The 19,863-nt window shown below is 34.2% G+C and overlaps 1 protein-coding gene across 1 annotated transcript; it reads right to left on the reverse strand.

Moving 5' to 3' along the window:
- Nucleotides 1-12,511: 12,511 nt before the first annotated feature.
- LOC143247131 (uncharacterized) lies at nt 12,512-19,863 on the reverse strand. Its single transcript, XM_076494695.1, has 2 exons — nt 19,475-19,863; nt 12,512-15,556 (listed from the first exon to the last, which is right to left on the reverse strand). The coding sequence occupies exons 1-2, from the start codon at nt 19,837-19,839 to the stop codon at nt 15,454-15,456; spliced, it is 468 nt and encodes a 155-aa protein (XP_076350810.1). The 5' UTR covers nt 19,840-19,863; the 3' UTR covers nt 12,512-15,453.

Raw genomic sequence — 19,863 nt, forward strand, 5'->3', positions numbered from 1 at the left:
TGACGTAATTTTGTCCTGCTTGCCTTACTATGTTCTGAAATTGAGTGTCTTAACTAAATTATTTTCGGTATTTTGGCCCACTTTTCTCTCTGCATATTCCTGAAGTGGAATATATTAACTACGAAAAAAAAACTACTAATACTTAGTCTGTCCGCAGGTAGGTTTCATAAGTAAAACAGAAAGTAACATAATTGTTTGTTTCTTTTGAATTTCGCGCAAAGCTACACGAGGGCTCTCTGCGCTAGCCGTCTCTAATTTAGCAGTGTAAGACTAAAGGGAAGGCGAGTAGTAATCACCACCCACCACCAACTCTTGAGCTACTCTTATACCAACGAACATTAGGATTGATCGTACGTTATAACACCACCACGGCTGAAAGGAGCATTCGAACCCGCGGCCCTCATATTACGAGTCGAACGCCTTAACCCACCTGACTATGTCGGGCCTAGTAACATAATGCATATGGCATTTCGTTTCTCATTTACTGTGGAAATTTTACGTTTAAATTATTTTGGACAACTTGTTTCTCTGCATATTCTTGAAAATTTGAAGGGGGCTTCCTCTGTACAAATAACAATACGAGTTAGCTTTTCCCAAGATAATTTTCATAGGTAAAACAAAGGGCAGAAGTGGTATATTACCAGCTTCTTTCTAAAAGTTACATATTTATTGTGAAATTTAAAGGTTTAAATTACATAAGGTCACTTCTTTTTGTATTGAACAACAATCCATGTATGCATTTTCATAAAACCTGTTTTCAAGGTCTCTTACACTTGCAATTTTCTGAATTATTCCATTCGACATGATAGTATTTAGATTAACTGCCAGTATCTGGTTGATATATACACTAGCTAATTGCTTTGTATGTAAAACTGTAGGTTTCATTTGACTAAGCTGGTCTTTCAGCTTTTTTCTCTCTCATGCCATCTTGTGTGCCTTCTGGACTATTGCAAGGTGTTATGATTAAATGTACTGGTACAACCACTTCTCACTGACTTTTTCTACTTCTTTGATGTAGAAAGTGTTGGTTTGTGTATTTGTAATTAGTACAATGTTACACATTGGGCTATCTGTGCTCTGCCCATCATGGGTATCAAAACCCAGTTTCTAGTGTTTAAGTCTGCAGACATACCACTGTGCTACTGGCATGCGAAAGTGTTGGATAACCAAGACTGTTTAGTGTAGGTTTGGTTTGTTTTGAAATTCGCACAAAGCTACACGAGGGCTATCTGTGCTAACCCTCCCTAATTTATCACTGTAAGACTGGAGGGAAGACAGCTAGTCATCACCACCCACCGCCAACTCTTGGACTACTCTTTTACCAACAAATAGTGGGATTGACCGTCTCATTATAACGCCCCCTCGGCTGAAAGGGCGAGCATGTTTGGTGTGACGGGATTCGAACCCACGACCCTCGGATTACGAGTTGAGTGCTTTAATCACGTGGCCATGTCGGACCGTTTAGCGTAGGCATTATTATTTAATCTATTTTGTGGGTTAATGTGTAATAGCTGGTTAGTTTTTATAACAAGAGAGTTAAAAGTTATCCATTTTAAAGGTGACAATTATGACAAGCTTCGATAAATTACTTATGCGAGCTGTACGTTGACTGTGTTTGCAATTATATTATTGTCTAGGCTTTACTAATATTGTTGCCGCTGCATTAATCGAATATCCGATATGTTATGCAGCCTCAGTTTGTAAATATAGATGACCAAGTGAGTGCAAGTTAAAAACTAAAGTAGAGAAAAAGTGAAGTGCATTTCAGTCAGAAAATTGGTTACCAAAAATAAATAAATAAAAACGATAAGTTAGCCAGCATGTAAGTGGTTAGTTATAATGGCAATATTTTAAAGTGAGTTTTACAGTTCGGTAGAGAAAGGAGAATAATTTTTCTTATCAGAGAGTATTCGAAAGTAATTGAACCCCATTTGACGAAAAGAAGACTATTTGATGTTCAAGATACAACTCTGGTTACACATAGGGTAGCAAAAGTGAATAATTCACAGGTACTTTTGTGAAAAGAATAGAAACAACAGTTCATTTTGGGAATTAGATTCTAAAGTAATTGAATCAACCTAATTGGATGGACTTTTTGACAAGAAAAGTGAACTATTTAGTGTTTAAGATACAACTGTAATATCCGTGGTGTAAAGAATTTGTATACATAGTTTGACTTGGTTTGAATATATTATTTTAAAACAAGTGGAGTGTGTGCTGCTTTTTTATTGTAGAATTTATCGCCAACAAGTCAATATTCTACTGTAGAAGAATATATTTAAAACCCAAACAGACAAAAATTTAGTCAGTGATGTCGAGAACAAATTTTGATTTAAGCACCAGTCAAATTTGTATTTGTCTGTTGTATGTCAGTAAATAAATGTTTTTTTGCATGAATGACTGGTCTTGACTTTAATATAATTGAAGTGTAAACCCAAAATGTACTGAATTTGCCCCACTCCTCCATTGACAGTGTGAATTGAATTGTGATGGACGGCTGTCTGAAAACATTTTATATTTGTATGTTCTCCTAGATTGTTTTCTTGTGAATATATTATGAAATTGGCTCAAAGTAGGATATCCTTCAGGACTTTCTACGGATATCGGTAATGATTTCAAGTACTGTATGTTTGATTTTTTGATTTACTGAGACCACTCTTGAAAGTCTTCGTTACGTTCTTGAGTACGTACAGGTTCATCATCACTATCAGCATATGTTTAGTCATATTATTAGAGGAGTTGTCACGGGAATGACTTTCATAAGAGTCGACTGTTTTGTTCCCTTTTGTTTGATTTCCTTGTTTTTCTTATTAAAAAACGGGATCTAAATGGTGGCTCGAACACATTCTAACTGCAAAATTAAGTCATTTTTTCCATTAAATACACTCATTTAAGCTAACTTTAAAATTGTACAACTATCAGTATTGAATTGTCTTGCTAGCTCAGCTAACAAAACAGATAAGGTAATAAAATTATCACAGGAGAATGCAATATTTTAAATAAAATAGCATTACTGGACTAGCACATTATTGGTATATGTATCGTTGTAATAACACATAGGTGCCATTAGGTATTGCACATTTTAACACCTTGCGCACTGTATTGTAATTAAACATTAAACAGCAGAATGTTGCAGGTAGCAGCATAAATTGATGATAATCGCCGTTTAAGGGTTAACTAACTTTTCGAATTTAAAATATGTGTTGAATTTACTTATAACATATGTGTTGGACCTTTTAACACTACTGCTCTGCCATGTGTAAGTGCAATATGTTTCTGGAATACTCCATCTATGTTAGTAAAAAATATACTTCGAGAATTTAGTTAACTTGTTCAACAACATTGACCAATTGAAAAACAATGACTTATAGAAAATACCATGATGACATAGTAAACATGCAGGATAATTAACATCAGGAAAATAATTTTACAGCCTATTTAAAAGGACCAGCTTAAATGATATTAAGTCACCTTTTAGTTCAGAGCCATAAAAAAAGACACATTTCTGAAGCAGGATATAGAGAAAGGAAGAAATATTTGCTGATTGCAGAAAATACGACAAATCACTTTCTGAATAATCCTATTTGGATGCTCCGCATAAGAAAATGTATTCATTGGCCCATGACCAATTTATATAAATAGTAACAGACAAGGATATGTGAATTAGGCGGTAAAAATGTTGATGTACCTCTTTAAAGACAGCTCTAAACTTGGCTGTACAATTTGATTCCACTAAAATTACAGATAAACTACTAAATGCACCGTATAGAAGTTTCAGATGATCGTTTTAAGCAGTATTTAAACTAGAAATTCTGAAAGTATTAATAAGACAACCTGTAATACGCAGTAGAGAAAATAGACCACAAAATAATAGATGTTTGAAATGGTTCTTAAAAGGCAAATAGACAAACTACAATGAACTGCAGACAAGAACTTCTAGGATATATTTTTTCCCAAAAGGTGTCAGATTGTTTGTTTGTTTTTTGAATTTCGCACAAAGTTACTCGAGGGCTATCTGCGCTAGTCGTCCCTAATTTAGCAGTGTAAGACTAGAGGGAAGGCAGCTAGTCATCATCACCCACCGCCAACTCTTGGGCTACTCTTTTACCAACGAATAGTGGGATTGACCATCACATTATAACGCCCCCACGGCTGAAAGGGCGAGCATGTTTGGTGCGACTGGGATGCGAACCTGCGACCCTCGGATTACGAGTCAAACGCCTTAACACGCTTGGCCATGCCAGGCCAAAGGTGTCACAAAGGACGAACTGTGATAAGGGTGAGAAACAAGGCCATTATAATAAAAAATGTGAGACGTAAACAGCTATTAACACACCAAAGGAACAATACCCTATGGATGAGTCTTAAAACGCAACCATCTAAAAGAAGCAATAAATAGCTGACCAAAGAAACAAGCAGAAATTAGATCAAGTGATCACAAAGTTTCAGCAAGACGATAGCAAGTTAGAAGCCACTCTGACTCTGTGGAGTTTTTACACGAAATGATGTAAGTTTCTGACATTGAGGAAAAGTGCTTATTTGAACCTAATATCATATGGAGACACTGATGTGAGGTTAGGCTATTTTCAAATAATTTTACAGTCTATGTCCATAAAATCTCTCTGCATTACTTACAATTATTATACTAGAATTTTGAATTTACAATGAAAATAAAGAGAGATATAATTGTGCTACAAAAAAAATAAAAATTAATTTGTGTCTAGTCACTCAGACATAGTAAAATCCAACACTTCAGCGTATAATGATGAATTAATGGTTGGAGAAATTCTTGTGGACTTGAATAATAATGATGTTATCATTAGGGACATGAGTACAGCAAATCATAGAATTTGAGTCTACTATAGATGGGGCATTGCAAGATATGAAATTGCTCTTTTTTACATCATAGACAATCAAACAATCATCTTGTGGCACGATGTAAGAAGTGCGATATTAAATTCTCATATATCACAGCACATGTATAATTAGAGTTGAGGAAGTCTTGCAATTAATCAACTCCATAGAATTCATGACTTAATCATGGAATATTAACGCACCTTCTTCAGTTGACCCCATTAAATAGCCCAAACAAATGAAATAACTCACAAGACTGATACTGGAGATGCAGTCTCAACACATCAGTCAGCCAAATATGAAGGAATAAGGAGTGTTAATTATTATTATTTCAAGTACCCTGAAAATAAGTTAAATTGTGATTTAATTTCAGAAGGTAATTAAATAACGCTACGACAAAGAGCGACGGTACGGCAGTAAAACATGGACTACTCTGATGTGAGTGTTACAAAGGCCACACATTGGTGGATCAGTCCCAGATAAAAGAAAATTCTGGCCAATGCGTAGCCTAGTTAGAACAAATTCACCTTCCAATCCTTATGGAAAAAAGATGGCCAAATATTTTGATTTGTTTTGAATTTCGCAAAACTACACGAGGGTTATCTGCGCTAGCCGTTCTTAATTTAGTAGTGTAATACTATATGGAAGGAAGCTAGTCATAACTACCCATCACCAACTCTTGGGTTATTCTTTTACCAACGAATAGTGGGGCTGACCGTTACATTGTAACGCCCCATGGCTGAAAGAGCGAGTATGTTTGGTGTGACGGGGATTCGAACCTGCGAACCTGCGATTACAAGTCGAGTGTCTTAACCACCTGGCGATGGGAGGAAGAGGTGGATATCAAACAGAAGATTTGATCTGGAAAAGCTTCTTAAGACGTTTCTCTTCCAGTCAACTGCCAACTGGCGTGGTGATTGGCCTTCAATACAGGTTTATAGACCATATATGAGGTAGGTATGGTTGTGACAGCACCAGAGCAGACGGACTTAGCCGTGGTGTTAGCGAGCTCGTTTTCGCGAATACCGAGATTACCATGTGTCCAGAAAAACTGGATATGGATATAAGATAAAGAAAAATGGGCCATTCGTTTTTATATCGACGAGAAAACGATGGAAACTAATGGTAAGTGATTCCAAGGCCAATAGAGAGCTAATAGTTCTGTGTAGTGCACAACTTCTATGTGATTCAAGGCAAGGGAAATAGCATATGACTCAGTAGTGAACACAAAAACTGCAGAGAGAATCCTGTAGGGAACTACCAAGCCACAAAAAACCATAGCAGATCCCACAAAGTCACCTAACTTTCATATGGTCACTTTAACTTTCCATGATAATGGGAATGGAAGAATGCTTTGAAAGATGTTCGGCAAAGCGAATGGGGATAGTAGAAAGATCCTAGATGGGGATAGTAATAAGCCATGGCAGGATAGGCTGAACAATGAAGACAGCAATATCATCCAATGAAACATCCAACTGAGCCATCTGTGCCTGGATGTGAAGGCCAAAAGGAAGACTGGCTGACTGTTTATTCCAAAAGAGCATAGCTCACTGAAGACGAAAGACACAACCTTAAGTGAGATGCCCCAACAGCTGAAAGGGCGAGCATGTTTGGGGTGACAGGGATTCGAACCCGCGACCCTCAGATTACGAGTCGAATGCCTTAACTCACCTAGCCATGCCAGGCCTATTATTAGTAGTAGTAACAGTAGTACATATTTTACTTAATCTAACCTGACTGATCTAAAGAGATTCCCATTTTTACACAGTGCATTTCCCATGACAATCAAGGTTGAAATGAAAGCAAAATATGGAATTATATTTACAGAAAACATTGCAATATGATAAATCATTTGACAGATGAAGACCATGGCTTTCTATTTGTTTTTAAGTAACACAGTATCGAGTGACTCAGACACTTATTGGTAATTTCTAATAAAGAGGACGTCACAGGTGGGTGTGGCAAGATGGATTTGATTTCTTGTCTCTGGGACCAAGTAATATCAAAGGCTATGAAAATTATAGCATGCCTAAGCGAAATTATATCATAATAAGTGATTTACATTAAATTTCATTTTCTACTTCTTGGAGGGGTGGTAAATAAATTAAAGAAGAAAAGGCCTAGAGAGCAAATGTTACAATTCTTACACTAGAAAATTCTAGTTTTTCTATTTTAAATATTGCCTCCTGAAAGTAAAATCTTTAAACTTGTATACTATTAAACTATGGATTATGAGCTATGTTTTCAGGGTTTATTTATTAGTATATCTTTAAAAGAAAATAGTTTAATCAACTTTTGAATGTAACTCACTAAACCCTTGAGGCATGCACAGAAAAAGATGTCTACGGAGAAAGGATTAATAATGCTATTTTTTCACAGCCAAGAGGAAGTGTACTTTGAATAAAAATCAAGATTACATGTTTTTTACAATGAATTTATGACTTCAGGTCCCAAATTTCAGTGCAAATGCAGGACTTCTTATAGTTATTTGGTTGGTTCCTATTATGTTATTGAGCAAAACATTGTCTAACCAGGTTTCAGATTGAGCATATACAGATTGATAAAGTATGTTACAGATCAATGTTGTCTGTGTTAAATAGATTACCTCAAACAGTGCTGGTTAGTAAGGTCATATATTAAAATGCCATTCAAATGGCATGGCCAGGTGGGTTAAGACGTGCGACTCGTAATCTGAGGGTCGCGGGTTCGCATCCCGGTAGCACCTAACATGCTCGTCCTTTCAGCCGTGGGACGTTATAATCTTCGATCAATCCCACTATTCGTTGGTAAAAGAGTAGCCCAAGAGTTGGCGGTGGGTGATGATGACTAGCTGCCTTCCCTCTAGTCTTACACTGCTAAATTAGGGACGACTAGCGCAGATAGCCCTCGAGTAACTTTGTGCGAAATTCAAAAAACAAACAAACAATCTGACACCTTTTGGGAAAAAATATATCCTAGAAGTTCTTGTCTGCAGTTCATTGTAGTTTGTCTATTTACCTTTTAAGAACCATTTCAAACATCTCTTATTTTGTGGTCTATTTTCTCTACTGCGTATTACAGGTTGTCTTATTATTATTTTCAGAATTTCTAGTTTAAATACTGCTTAAAACGATCATCTGAAACTTCTATACGGTGCATTTAGTAGTTTATCTGTAATTTTAGTGGAATCAAATTGTACAGCCAACTTTAGAGCTGTCTTTATTTGCGCGAAATAAAAAAACAAACAGTAAAAGGAAAATAAATAATCAAAATGAACAAAATAAGGATTTTTGATAATCTTGATGTACTAAGAACGTGAAGTTAACTAATTTAAATTTTGAAACTGAATGTTTAGTAAGATAAACCAATAACTAAAAGTTGTACCTATTAGTTTGTTTCAACGTTTAGAATTATGTTTCTTATAATAATATGACAATTTTTAGATTATGGTATTCTGGCAACTAAGACACACTCCAACCAAATATAAAAGATGTTATTTCTTGTAGGTTAAAAATTAAATAATTGTAATAAAACTCTCGAAAATATGAGAATTCTTTAACGATAAGAAATGAGTTTTTGACTTCCATATGACAATCTCTATAAACAGACATATAAGCGTTCTGTAGGTAGAGCTGGAAATGATTTTGATTTAATTGGTGATGGTAATTATGATATTGAAAATAAACAGTTAAAAATGTAAAAGAGCCATCTAATAATGACGTTATTAGTTTATCGTTAATGTGTTCATAGTGAAATCAGAATTAAAAACAGACCTCTGACTAATATTCTTAATTAATAGAAATAAAAAGTGTTGTTATTAGTCAGTGTTAATTTTGATGCTGATAGCAAATATATAAAAAAATGTAAAAAACTGACAAAAAACTTCTACAGTCAACAAAATCTATGTAAACAAAATACTAGTCGGCGATTTTGTTAAAACATTAAAAACTAATATACGTGTGTTAGAAAGAAATTCCAATGAATCAAATGATAGTATTAATTTAATATTTAACTGTTAATAACTTCAATAAGGAAACTTTGAGAAAATTACAATATTTTATAGATACCATTATTGTTCCCAAATAAGACGTGTTCTTGTAAATTACTGTAGAATTTTGAACTTATAGGCTACGTTTTTTGTTAAATTAAAAATTGGAAAAAAACAATTAGGCCCTTCTCATATAATTAACTATATTTATTCATCACAACATATTTCTGCGAATGTTTATACAAATAAGAGTAAGTAAATTTCCACTTCGAATAATCATTCAAGGAAACTCCTGATTATTTTGAAATACCCAAAGTTACAGAAACACTACCAAAAATTATGAAGGAATGCGAAATCCTATTATTTTTGCTAAGAAACATGTTACAACAATGTTTAAGCATTTTTGTGTCTTTGCGATTCTTGTTAATATATTTTTCCTTTTAAGAGTTTTTGATATTTTTACAATTTTGTAATGTGTTTTAAAAATGACACATATATTTCGATCCCTCATGAAAGGGGTGAAGAAAAACTCAAGTGGCACAGAAATCACATGCCCTCCAGGTAGTGCAAAACCATCATATCCTTGAAGTGGGAGGCAGAACTTGAGGCCTGGAAGGCAGGACAAGTAAGAATAAATTGATAATTACATTTTTGATACTTTTAATAATTTTAATTTAAGTTCCTTTTGATGATTTGTAGCTATTTTGTGATAAGTTTAAACTATTTTCAATGATTTGAGGATTTTTGATGGTTTGCAGTTAAATGTAATCATTGTGGGCTATATTTAAGTATTTTGAAGCTATGTTTTTACAAGTTTAATGTTCATTGACCTTTAACTTGTGCAGAACCATTGTGTATAGACTACATCTGCTGCATGATGAAGCTAGAACAAAATATTTTTCGGTATAAATAATGGTAGAAATTAAAATATTTTGTCAAGAGCATTTTCTGTTGTTATAACAGTTGTTTTACATATTTTTTGTTTGTAAGATATTCAACGAGATATATGTATATTATATTTTGATAAAACGTGAGTAAAGTTGTCTTTCTCTACAGTATCCCAGAAAGATTCATTAGTAGGATATAATAATTTCAACTATGTTACTTTTTTGTTAAAATGTAAATTGAACAATAAATCTATTCGTAATTTAACGTATTACAAGAACGATGAATTTTTACTAAAAGTATTCTAAACCATGTTTTCTGACTGCCTCAGTACTGACCTTTGTCATGCGGCTATCAACGATCTCAGCATACAATATTTGAATATATCATCTGGTTATATAGCAACACTGATTTTTAGGTGTTACAAAATATGTGTTAGTTTCGAAACAGGCCTGGCATGGCCAGGTGGGTTAAGACGTTCGACTCGTAATCTGAGGGTCGCCGGTTCGAATCCCCGGCGTACCAAACCTGCTCGCCTTCCCGGTCGTGGGGCGTGATAATGATACGGTCAATCCCACTATTCGTTGGTAAAAGAGTAGCCCAAGAGTTGGCGGTGGGTGGTGATGACTAGCTGTCTTCCCTCTAGTTTTACACTGATTAATTAGGGACGGCTAGTGCAGATAGGCCTCCAGTAGCTTTGCGCGAAATAAAAAAAAAACAAAAACAGTTTCGAAACTTTGTTACCCGAGGTATTTAACATAATAATTAGACTGTAGACTGGAATTATGACCAAATGTTGTCCGAACTATTACAGTTCTAGTGTATAATGAAATCTCATACATTTCAAGTGCTCAAGTGGATATTTTCATAACGATAAATTTATCTAAGCTAATTGACACAGTCTGAACTTTGAGTGGTTGTTGTAAAGTACAATAATTGTACATTATCGTTTATAAATTAGGTTTATTCGTGTTATCTAATAAGTTTATTAAAGTATAATAAATGTTCTGATTTGTCAACAATTGAAATAACTTTTGTTTCTCTTTACTGTAGATAAATAGTAAGTGTGTTATAAACGTAAAATAATAGATACTATAATTCTCTGCTATTTTAAATTTAAACTGTTTAATTTAAAATTCTCAGTATAATGTAAACATATTTCAATGTATTTTATTTCTGGTGTCAGCTAAGCTGTTTTGAAGTTAGTCAGAATGGTTGGCTTCTGGTTGAACACGTTACAATGAATCAGAGTGAATTGTCTCCATAATGTTAGTGAACCACAGTTAGAAACTAAAAGATATACCTTTTTATATATGTACAAATATATATATATATACAGACGTTTTGATTAAAGTATGGAGAAAAGTTCAGTTATACCCATGCCTTAAAAGTACAATGTTTTGTAAATTTTAATTGTATAGTATTTCCAGTAAATGACAGATGTTGCTAATTTAAATATTTTTATAACAGTAAAGTGACTTGTTAAACTGTAAATCATTCATTTATTATATTTGGTTATAGCAGAATGGTTAGGTTAGAAATCTTCAGACAGAAACTGAAAAACAGAAAAACCTGCAATATGTTGTTAATTTCAGTCAGGAAGTTCTCGACAAAGATTAACTATAATAGCAATCCTTCGAACTTTAGTAATCACCTTATATATGTAAACGTGAGACTTAAATAAGTGTTTCTTTCAGAATGAATAGATGTTAGTTATTAGAAAAGAAATATGTCAGGAAATTCGAAAGAGGTGATTAGATATAGAAGCAGAAACTGCAATCAGTTCGTTCAAAACCATGAAAACACGACCGGATTTGTCATTTAGTATTTATAAAAACAGTAGGCATAATCAGACCGTTTCAAGACAGATAATTATAGAAGTACCTATAGCAAATTATTGGTCATCGTATTTGTTTTGTTCAAATGATGAATAATATGTGTGATAAAACTGGTCTTTTTAACACTGTTATTTTAGCTACCTCATTAAAATAATAATTTTACTGAGGTCATATACTTAAATCTACGCATTGACGATGTAGCTGAATGTTGATAAAGAAACTCCATCTTAGCAACACAATGGATCTGTAGAACCTTAGTAATACCACATACACATGGAACACGTAATAATAGCACTGTCTGCCTATAGAACTTTAATAACAGTATCCGACTACAGTATCGAATTATGATATCTCTCCTCTCTAAGTCAGCTGTGTTTTCGGTGCGACCGTGTGGCATTATAACAGTATCTTCTCTACCCCTCTCGTGATGTTATCTATCTCCTCTATGATATAATCTTCTAGCTTCGTCATTCCCTTGAGATAACCAGTCAGAGCTCGTGTCTGAAGTAAATGGACAACTACTAACACATTGATTTCAAAATTGAAATAAATATTATTCAAAACTCGCCTAATGTAACTTTATCTAGTCATTTAAAATAATATTTTAATTTAGTTCTCGTCCAAAAGAAAAGATATAAATAAACTCACAGTCGAACTGAGCTCTGTTACATGATAGAACTTCGACGACTGGTGATTAGGCTAACTATACTGCCCAATGCGTAATTCGTGTTAAAGTTAGTTTAATGTGGTATCTCAGTATTCAACTTCTACATCGTTGAGTTTATTTTGAACCGATACAATCTGGCTATTACATTACTCTAATTTATAATCATTGTTGCCGACGAATTATATATTTCATAATCTTAATAAAATTATTTAATAGAAAGTGAAGTTACTCTTATCATTATTTTTTTTTGTATAAACAGATTTATGTAACACCGGTTTATAAACATAGAAAAAAACAACGTTTAGAACACATCACGATCTTTATTTACTCGCAAAAGTCACAGCAACATTACACATTCGTAAATATAGGTGAAATTGTTTCTAGAAGAGACACTCTTCTAGAATTGGAAAATCTACAATCATAAACAATCCAACACTAAACCAAATGTAATTCTTTATCTTCAGTAAGCTCATTTCTCTTAGTCGTCGGGTTATGCGCTTTTCGTAACTCGTTCTTAGGTAAGTGTCGTGGAAAACGTACGTTTCAATATATTTTGTTTGTGCGTTCTTGGACCAATACAATACTTTTCTCACAGCATCTGTATTTTTCATTTTCAGATCCTGCTTTTTTTCAGCCATCGTTATGGCTGCTTTTAAAAGAAGAAAAGTGGACTCTCAGTGTTGTGCTTTCAATGAAGAATGGGGAGAAAAGCACTTCTTTGTGGAAACAAAAAACCAGAAAGCTACTTGTGTGATATGCACCAAAAGTGTTGCCGTTTTGAAAGAGTACAATCTTCGGCGTCATTATGAAACAAAACATATATCAACATATTTGAAATGTTCAGGAAAGTTCTGTTCTGAGAAATTTGAATTCATAAAACGTGTTTTTGAATCTCAAAAGAATCTCTTCACGAGAAAGTTTACTGAAAATGAATCTGTCACTCGTACAAGTTACAAAATAGTGCATAGGATGGCAGAGCGAGGAAAACCTTTTACTGATCGCAACTTATTAAAGAGTGTATGATGGAAGCAACAAATGAGCTGTGTCCTGAAAAAGCCAATTTCTTTGAAAGTATCAGCCTTTCAGCAACTTCAGTTGTACGGAGAGCAGAAGAACTTGGAGAGAACATCGCATTACAGATACGCCAAAAAGCTAGAAACTTTCTATGGTATTCTCTGGCACTGGATGAGTCAACTGGTCTCTCGAGTACGTCACAACTTCTCGTGTTCATTCGTGGAGTTAATTTGGACTTTCAGATCACGAAAGAGTTGGCATAAGTTTGCAGTATGCACGGAAGAACAAGTGGAGAAGACATTTTCATGGAAGTGCATAAAACTTTGCAAGACTATAACCTTCAGTGGAATCAGCTTAAAGGTGTAACAGTTCATGGAGGTAAAAACATGGCTGGTGTAAAGAAGGGTCTGGTAGGGCTGATCAGGAAACAGTTGGAAGATCTTCAAATCCCAAGCGCTCTGTTCATACACTGCATCATACATCAGCAAGCACTCTGTGGAAAAGACTTAGATTTTTCTTGCGTACTGAAACCAGTCATGTTTGCAGTGAACTTCATTCGGGGTCATGCACTTAATCATCGCCAGTTCAAGGCGTTTCTTGAAGAAATTGATTTGGATTTCTGTGACTTGCTTTATCACACGGGCGGTGAGGTGGCTCAGCTGCGGTAAAGTCTTGTCTCGTTTTTATGAGCTGAGAAGAGAAATAGATACATTTCTTATCGAGAAATATAGAACCGATCCACTTCTGTTGGATCCAACCTGGTTGTCAAAGTTGTCATTTTTGGTTGACATCACATCCCACATGAATGAATTGAACTTGAAACTTCAGAGGAAGAATAACCTTGTCTGTAATCTCTATAGAATCATTAAAGAATTTCGAAGAAAGTTGTCATTGTTTGAAGCACATTTAGAAGGAGGAAACCTCTCTCATTTACAGTGTTTCAATGAGTTTCATGCTGGAATCACAGAAGATGTCAACCTGGAGTTTCAGAAAAAAGATTATTGGTGATTTAAATACGCATTTTTAAAGAGATTTTTGGATCTCGACAGAATCGAAAGTGACATTCTCCTTTTTCAGAATTCTTTTGATTGTGTCATTGATGACGTGCCAGTGGAACTTCAGCTGGAGATTATCGATTTGCAAGGAAATGACTTGTTGAAAGTAAAACACAGAGAGGGGCAACTCATTGAATTTTACAGCTGCATACCTGAAGATGATTTTCCAAAGCTGAAGCAGTTCGCATCTGGTATGGCATCAGTGTTCGGAACAACTTATGTCTGTGAACAAGCATTTTCAAAAATGAAGTATGTGAAGTCGGTACATCGATCAAGGTTGACTGATGAACATTTGAAAGCAATTCTAATGATTGGATGCAGCAATTCAAAACCGAACATTGAAGATATTTTGAAAGCCAAACGCCAATTTCATAAATCTCACTAACTTTTTTGCGGCTTAGTGAAATTCAGATATGTAATCACAAAGATAAGGTCAAAATAGAAAAAAAAAAAACAATCATCAATAATAGGAATTTAAGCATATCGTTTGCTATCCTACCTTCCAACGAATAGATACATTCACTAAATTATTGATATGCTGGAGATAAAGTACAATAAGAGGTGAAGTAAAAACGGAGAAGTTTTCTGATTAAGACTTAGTTATTTTAGGTTTAAGTGGGGTGTGATGGGATTAAGGTTGAAAGCGAGTCGTAGTTTGCAGAAAAGCGGAGAAAACATGATAATTCAAATTAAGGACCCTGGAAAATCATTATAACTAGCTTGTCCACTTAGGCCTATTTTGAAACAGTAGTGGTCAAGGTATGGTGAAAAGCAGAAGGAAAACAAATAAGCAAACTTTATGTTAAAATAAGCAGTCTAATGGCCAAGGTACACGATCCCCCATTTGTTTACCTTAATTACTTTAATTTATCTTTTCAACTCTTTATCTGCAACTATCAAAAGTATTACAGAATATCTAACAGTATATAGAGTTGTTATTTTGGGCCAAAAACGCAATTCAAGCTGGGTAAAAATACAAATCCGTCAAAATGTTGAGGGTGGTTGGATGATACTTCTCCAATGCTAGTGCCTATGATTAAGCTGTTGAGGAATGAGCTTCAAGTAAGCCATATGAGAGACGTCGAGAAATAGCAGTTAAGTTACTGATGGCCAGAAGTGCGATAGGTTTTAACTGTAGCTGCAGTGTAACAATTGCAGATAAGGTGTATTGGCCTAAGTGCTGCAATTTCCATATAAGTTTCTACAAAGCATCCAGCTCTTGTGTGTCATACCCAAATCGAAGGCGTTCTTTAAAACAGACGTGTCTTCTTCAACTCTGGAATGAAGTAAATCACCAAATATATATTATAACTTTAATAAACAACATAAACATGATACTCCTAAGACAAGAATTGATAACAGGAAGCCATAACTAACGAGAAAATAAACGTTTAACTTTGAAATGTTGTAACTTTGTTTTCAATAATAAAAACATAATAGCATTATGACTTTTAGGAAAATATAAGCTGAGGTACCTGTCCTTTGGCCGGGTTATGATTGTTTGTTTTGAATTTCGTGCAAGGTTACACGGGTGCTATCTGCGCTAGCCGTCCCTAATTTAGCAGTGTATTTTTTGTGCTTTATATATAGAGCGATACAAAATACTTTGTATAGAAACACCAACCAGTAGCAATGTAAATTTTAAATATGATTTATATACGGATATTGTGCATAGAACCAACACCTTTTAGACATATTACATGCACAAAGCATTTTGCACAGAACACTCAACCAGCAGCAGTGTAACTTCTAGGCATATTTTATATAGGAAATGCTTTGCATAGAACCACGACGTAATACAATGAAGATTATACGGAAGTAACATGGTTTGAGGTGGATGATAATACAAGGGATGGATGAAAGTTTGTAAGCATAAATTTCTATTTTCATCGCAAGCTCCACACTCTGTAACGTATTATTACTTAATATGTCCATATATTCAACAGTGAGTTAATGATCTGAATTGTCTCAACAGATTAGTATTATATTTATATATAATAGAGACGGCTGATATAAGGAGAGAAATGTTTATTTGGAAAGCTCTAAACGTTTCGATCTCCTGAGGTTATTATCAGATTTAGAGCTTTGGTTTTTTTACTTCATATGGTCAGGTTTTCTACGGTTGTACGTTGGGTATTTAAGATACAATGTTCAAAAACGTAGTGGGGTGGTTTTTTTGGTGTTTGTAGAATCTACCTTCCATTTTTCAGCTTGTTTCTTCTGTATAGTAATCATAATAGTTGTTGCACCGTATTTTGTACATGACGTTGTATTATGATTGTCAGAGTAGTTTTTACATAGCATAGATTTTAATTTTGTACCTGGTTTTCGAATGAATTTCGTGTTTTCTGGAATTTTATGTTAGTTATTTTGTTGCTGATATTTGGAATGTAGAGTATGCAGGAACGTAATGTTTTGTTGCTGGTTGTGGTTTATATGAATAATTCTTTCTACAGTTTTCTAGAATAAAGTTGGTAAAGTCCTGTTTTAGTTAAATGACTTCTTTGTTCAGGTTGTCTGGTGAGCGAAGTACCGTTTTATAGTACATTTCAGAAATGTACAATCCAGTATGAGTGATTTTTCTGTGGATTATGTTCTAAATTGTGTATTTGTTCTTGCGATATTGATATTTAGAAACGCTAGTCATTGATCTTTTACATTTTGGGTGTGTGGGGTCAATGCGTTTGAAAAAGGTACATGCTTCTTTTGTGGATATGAATCCGGCAAATGTATTGCCTACATTTAGTATTATACTGGTAAATGAAAAGTTGAACTGATGGCTTGAAATTCAATCTAATTATACAAATGCTGGCTAGAATAGGTGAAACAGGAGTGTCCATATTATTTATTTGTATGTAGTTTTTGTCGTTGAACATAAAGTTGATTTTAGAGGTGGTAAATTCTAAACGAATTGCTAGTTGATCGGTATGGTTAGGGTTTTTGGTGTAAAGTTGCAATGTTATGTTAGAGGTGTCTGCGGTTTTTGGTGTAAAGTTCTAATGTTATGTTAGAGATGTCTGCGATTTTTGGTGTAAAGTTCTAATGTTATGTTAGAGGTGTCTGCGGTTTTTGGTGTAAAGTTCTAATGCTATGTTAGAGGCGTCTGCGGCAGAAACTTCAGTGAACAGAGAGACTACATCGAATCTAACAATTAAGAATTTGTGGTTTTGTTGATGTAATAGAGTTTTAAAGTTGAAGGCGTCTTTGAAAAAGGAACCTGCTGATGTTACCTATGTGGAAAATGCCAATGCTCTTTATTTACCTAGGTTACAGCTAAATGATTCATATGGATCTTAGCGGACAATCAGGTTTTTGTGGTTTTGGATTTCCATATAGTTCTGGTATACAAGAGTCGGTCTTACGTAAGCAGGAGTAAAGGCGCTCAAAAATTGTTTGAATATTTTATTAGTTGTAGTAACATTTTATTTAGTTGATTCTCGTGTGATTTTGTTGGAGTTGTGAGGATTGGCTTAAATTTATTTGTGTCTGATACGATAATATTCAATTTTTGATTACAGTTATACTCAGGGGTATTCAAGATTACAATGACATTGCTATTATCTGCTTTTAATATTTTAATATCGTTGACTTGTTTCAGATTGTTAATACATTGAACATTTGGGTTCGATAGATTACTTTTATTGTTTTTTTTTTAGAAATTATGTTGATTTTTGTTTGAGAATTCTCTGAAAAAGTGGTTCAACGCTGTTTTAGGGCTATTTCAAGGAATGAAATTTCATTGTTTCATCTGTAAAGACGATTTGTTCGTTATTGATAGAATAGGTATCAGTGTTGTCTTATTTTTGATGGCTGTTTCCTGTACTTTTTTGTGTGTTTTCGGTCTGCATGATTTCATTTCAATGCATGGAATGTTTCTAGGAGTGGCAGCAAAGTTGAGTCATTTGTTCAGAAGATATACTTCTTTGGTGTTTACTTGTCGACCAGACTGGCTGGTGGGTTGTCATGCTGACACCTTTTATTCTGTTGGAATCCTAGTTGATTAATTGTTGTTGTTGATTTTATGGCCAGTCTTCTTTTTTTTCATTTCTTTTTATTGATTTCGTACGAGTCCATAAATTTCTGGTTTAATGCACCAGGGTAATTCATGGTGTAGGTTCTTTTTTTTTTTTTGGTCATTCAGATATTTGTATTTAGAAAATGTAGTTTTTAGTAGCATAGCATTAGAACTTTACATCAAAGATCCCAACTCATTGATACACACCCCCAGCAACCAACTGGTAACTCTTTTAGAATTTACCCTCCACACCCCCAAATATTATGCTCACCAGTGGAAATGAAAGAGATCAACAATTAGCTTTTCTAAATCTCAGTATCATGGGAACAAATATACAGTTTCAAATAAAAATTCACAAAAAAAGCACTCATAGTGTGTTGTACGTTCCTAGAATTCAGTATACGAAACAAAACAAAACTCAGTATAGTAGAAAACCTAGTAAACATAGCAACATGATTGTTCATCTGACAACCTTAACGAAGAAGTCAGTAAACTAAATAGGACTTTATCAATATGAATAAATATCCTACAAAAACTGCCGAAAGAATTATTCACAGAAACTATAACAAACAACGCAATCGAAAATACAATACGACAACTAACGACAACTAAATTTATAAAGTGAGTTTTATCGAGGGACAAAACAATTTATAACACTTATTTTTAACTTTCGCTTTTAGCTAGTTTTCCAGTCGATTATTCTCATTTTATTAAGCGTTTTGTCCTAAAGATTTTATAATTTGTTCTATTTCTTCCAAAATTGCACCACATTTAATTCTTATTACTTGTTTGTAATTAAGAATTTAGAACAAAGCAACACAATGGACTGTCTACTCTTCCCACTAGGGGCAAATATACCACTGTGCGGGAGGGGAGGGGAGCAAAATTCTTAATAGACTTTTCATTCTTAGACAGACCCTGAATGAAAATGCTGCAGTATATTATCATTTGATCTTGATGTAGAAGTAAACAAAAATCATTGCTTTTCTTAATAATTTATGAGTTTTATAATAGGTTCTTTTATTACTAACATTGCAATGTAAGGTAAATGTTATCGTTAAATTCTGATCAAAACAAACTATAAACGTTAACCAGAATTAAATATTAATCCAGTGAGTAACATCGATAATGTAAGATACTGTCTAAATTATAACGATTAGATTGTATTGATTCACTTACCCAAGCAAACCTATCATATTATGACCAAAATCATCATGCACACTTCCATCCACTCCGATGTCGCATAAAAGTCGAGCAATACAGGATTTTCTGCTATTTCTATTCATGGAATATTTGAAAATGGATGCTGCGTGTAACGCATTGATGGCCAATAGGTGTTCCATCTTCCCATCAGATAGTTCCTCCACACCTCTTTTAAAACGGACAAGTGGGAATGGGTGACGACTTCTTACTGCAATTCCAGGTTGACTATTTTTGTTTGAACCCCACCAACCATAAGCTTGCAATATAGAGAGTCCGTTTTTTTGAGCAAATACAATTGACGATACTAGACACACTGCTATGATAATTTTGTAAACACCCATCTTTTGTTTTCGATGTTGTTTTTC

The sequence above is a fragment of the Tachypleus tridentatus genome, chromosome 3 (assembly GCF_004210375.1).
Source record: "Tachypleus tridentatus isolate NWPU-2018 chromosome 3, ASM421037v1, whole genome shotgun sequence".
NCBI classification, from domain to species: Eukaryota; Metazoa; Arthropoda; class Merostomata; order Xiphosura; family Limulidae; genus Tachypleus; species Tachypleus tridentatus.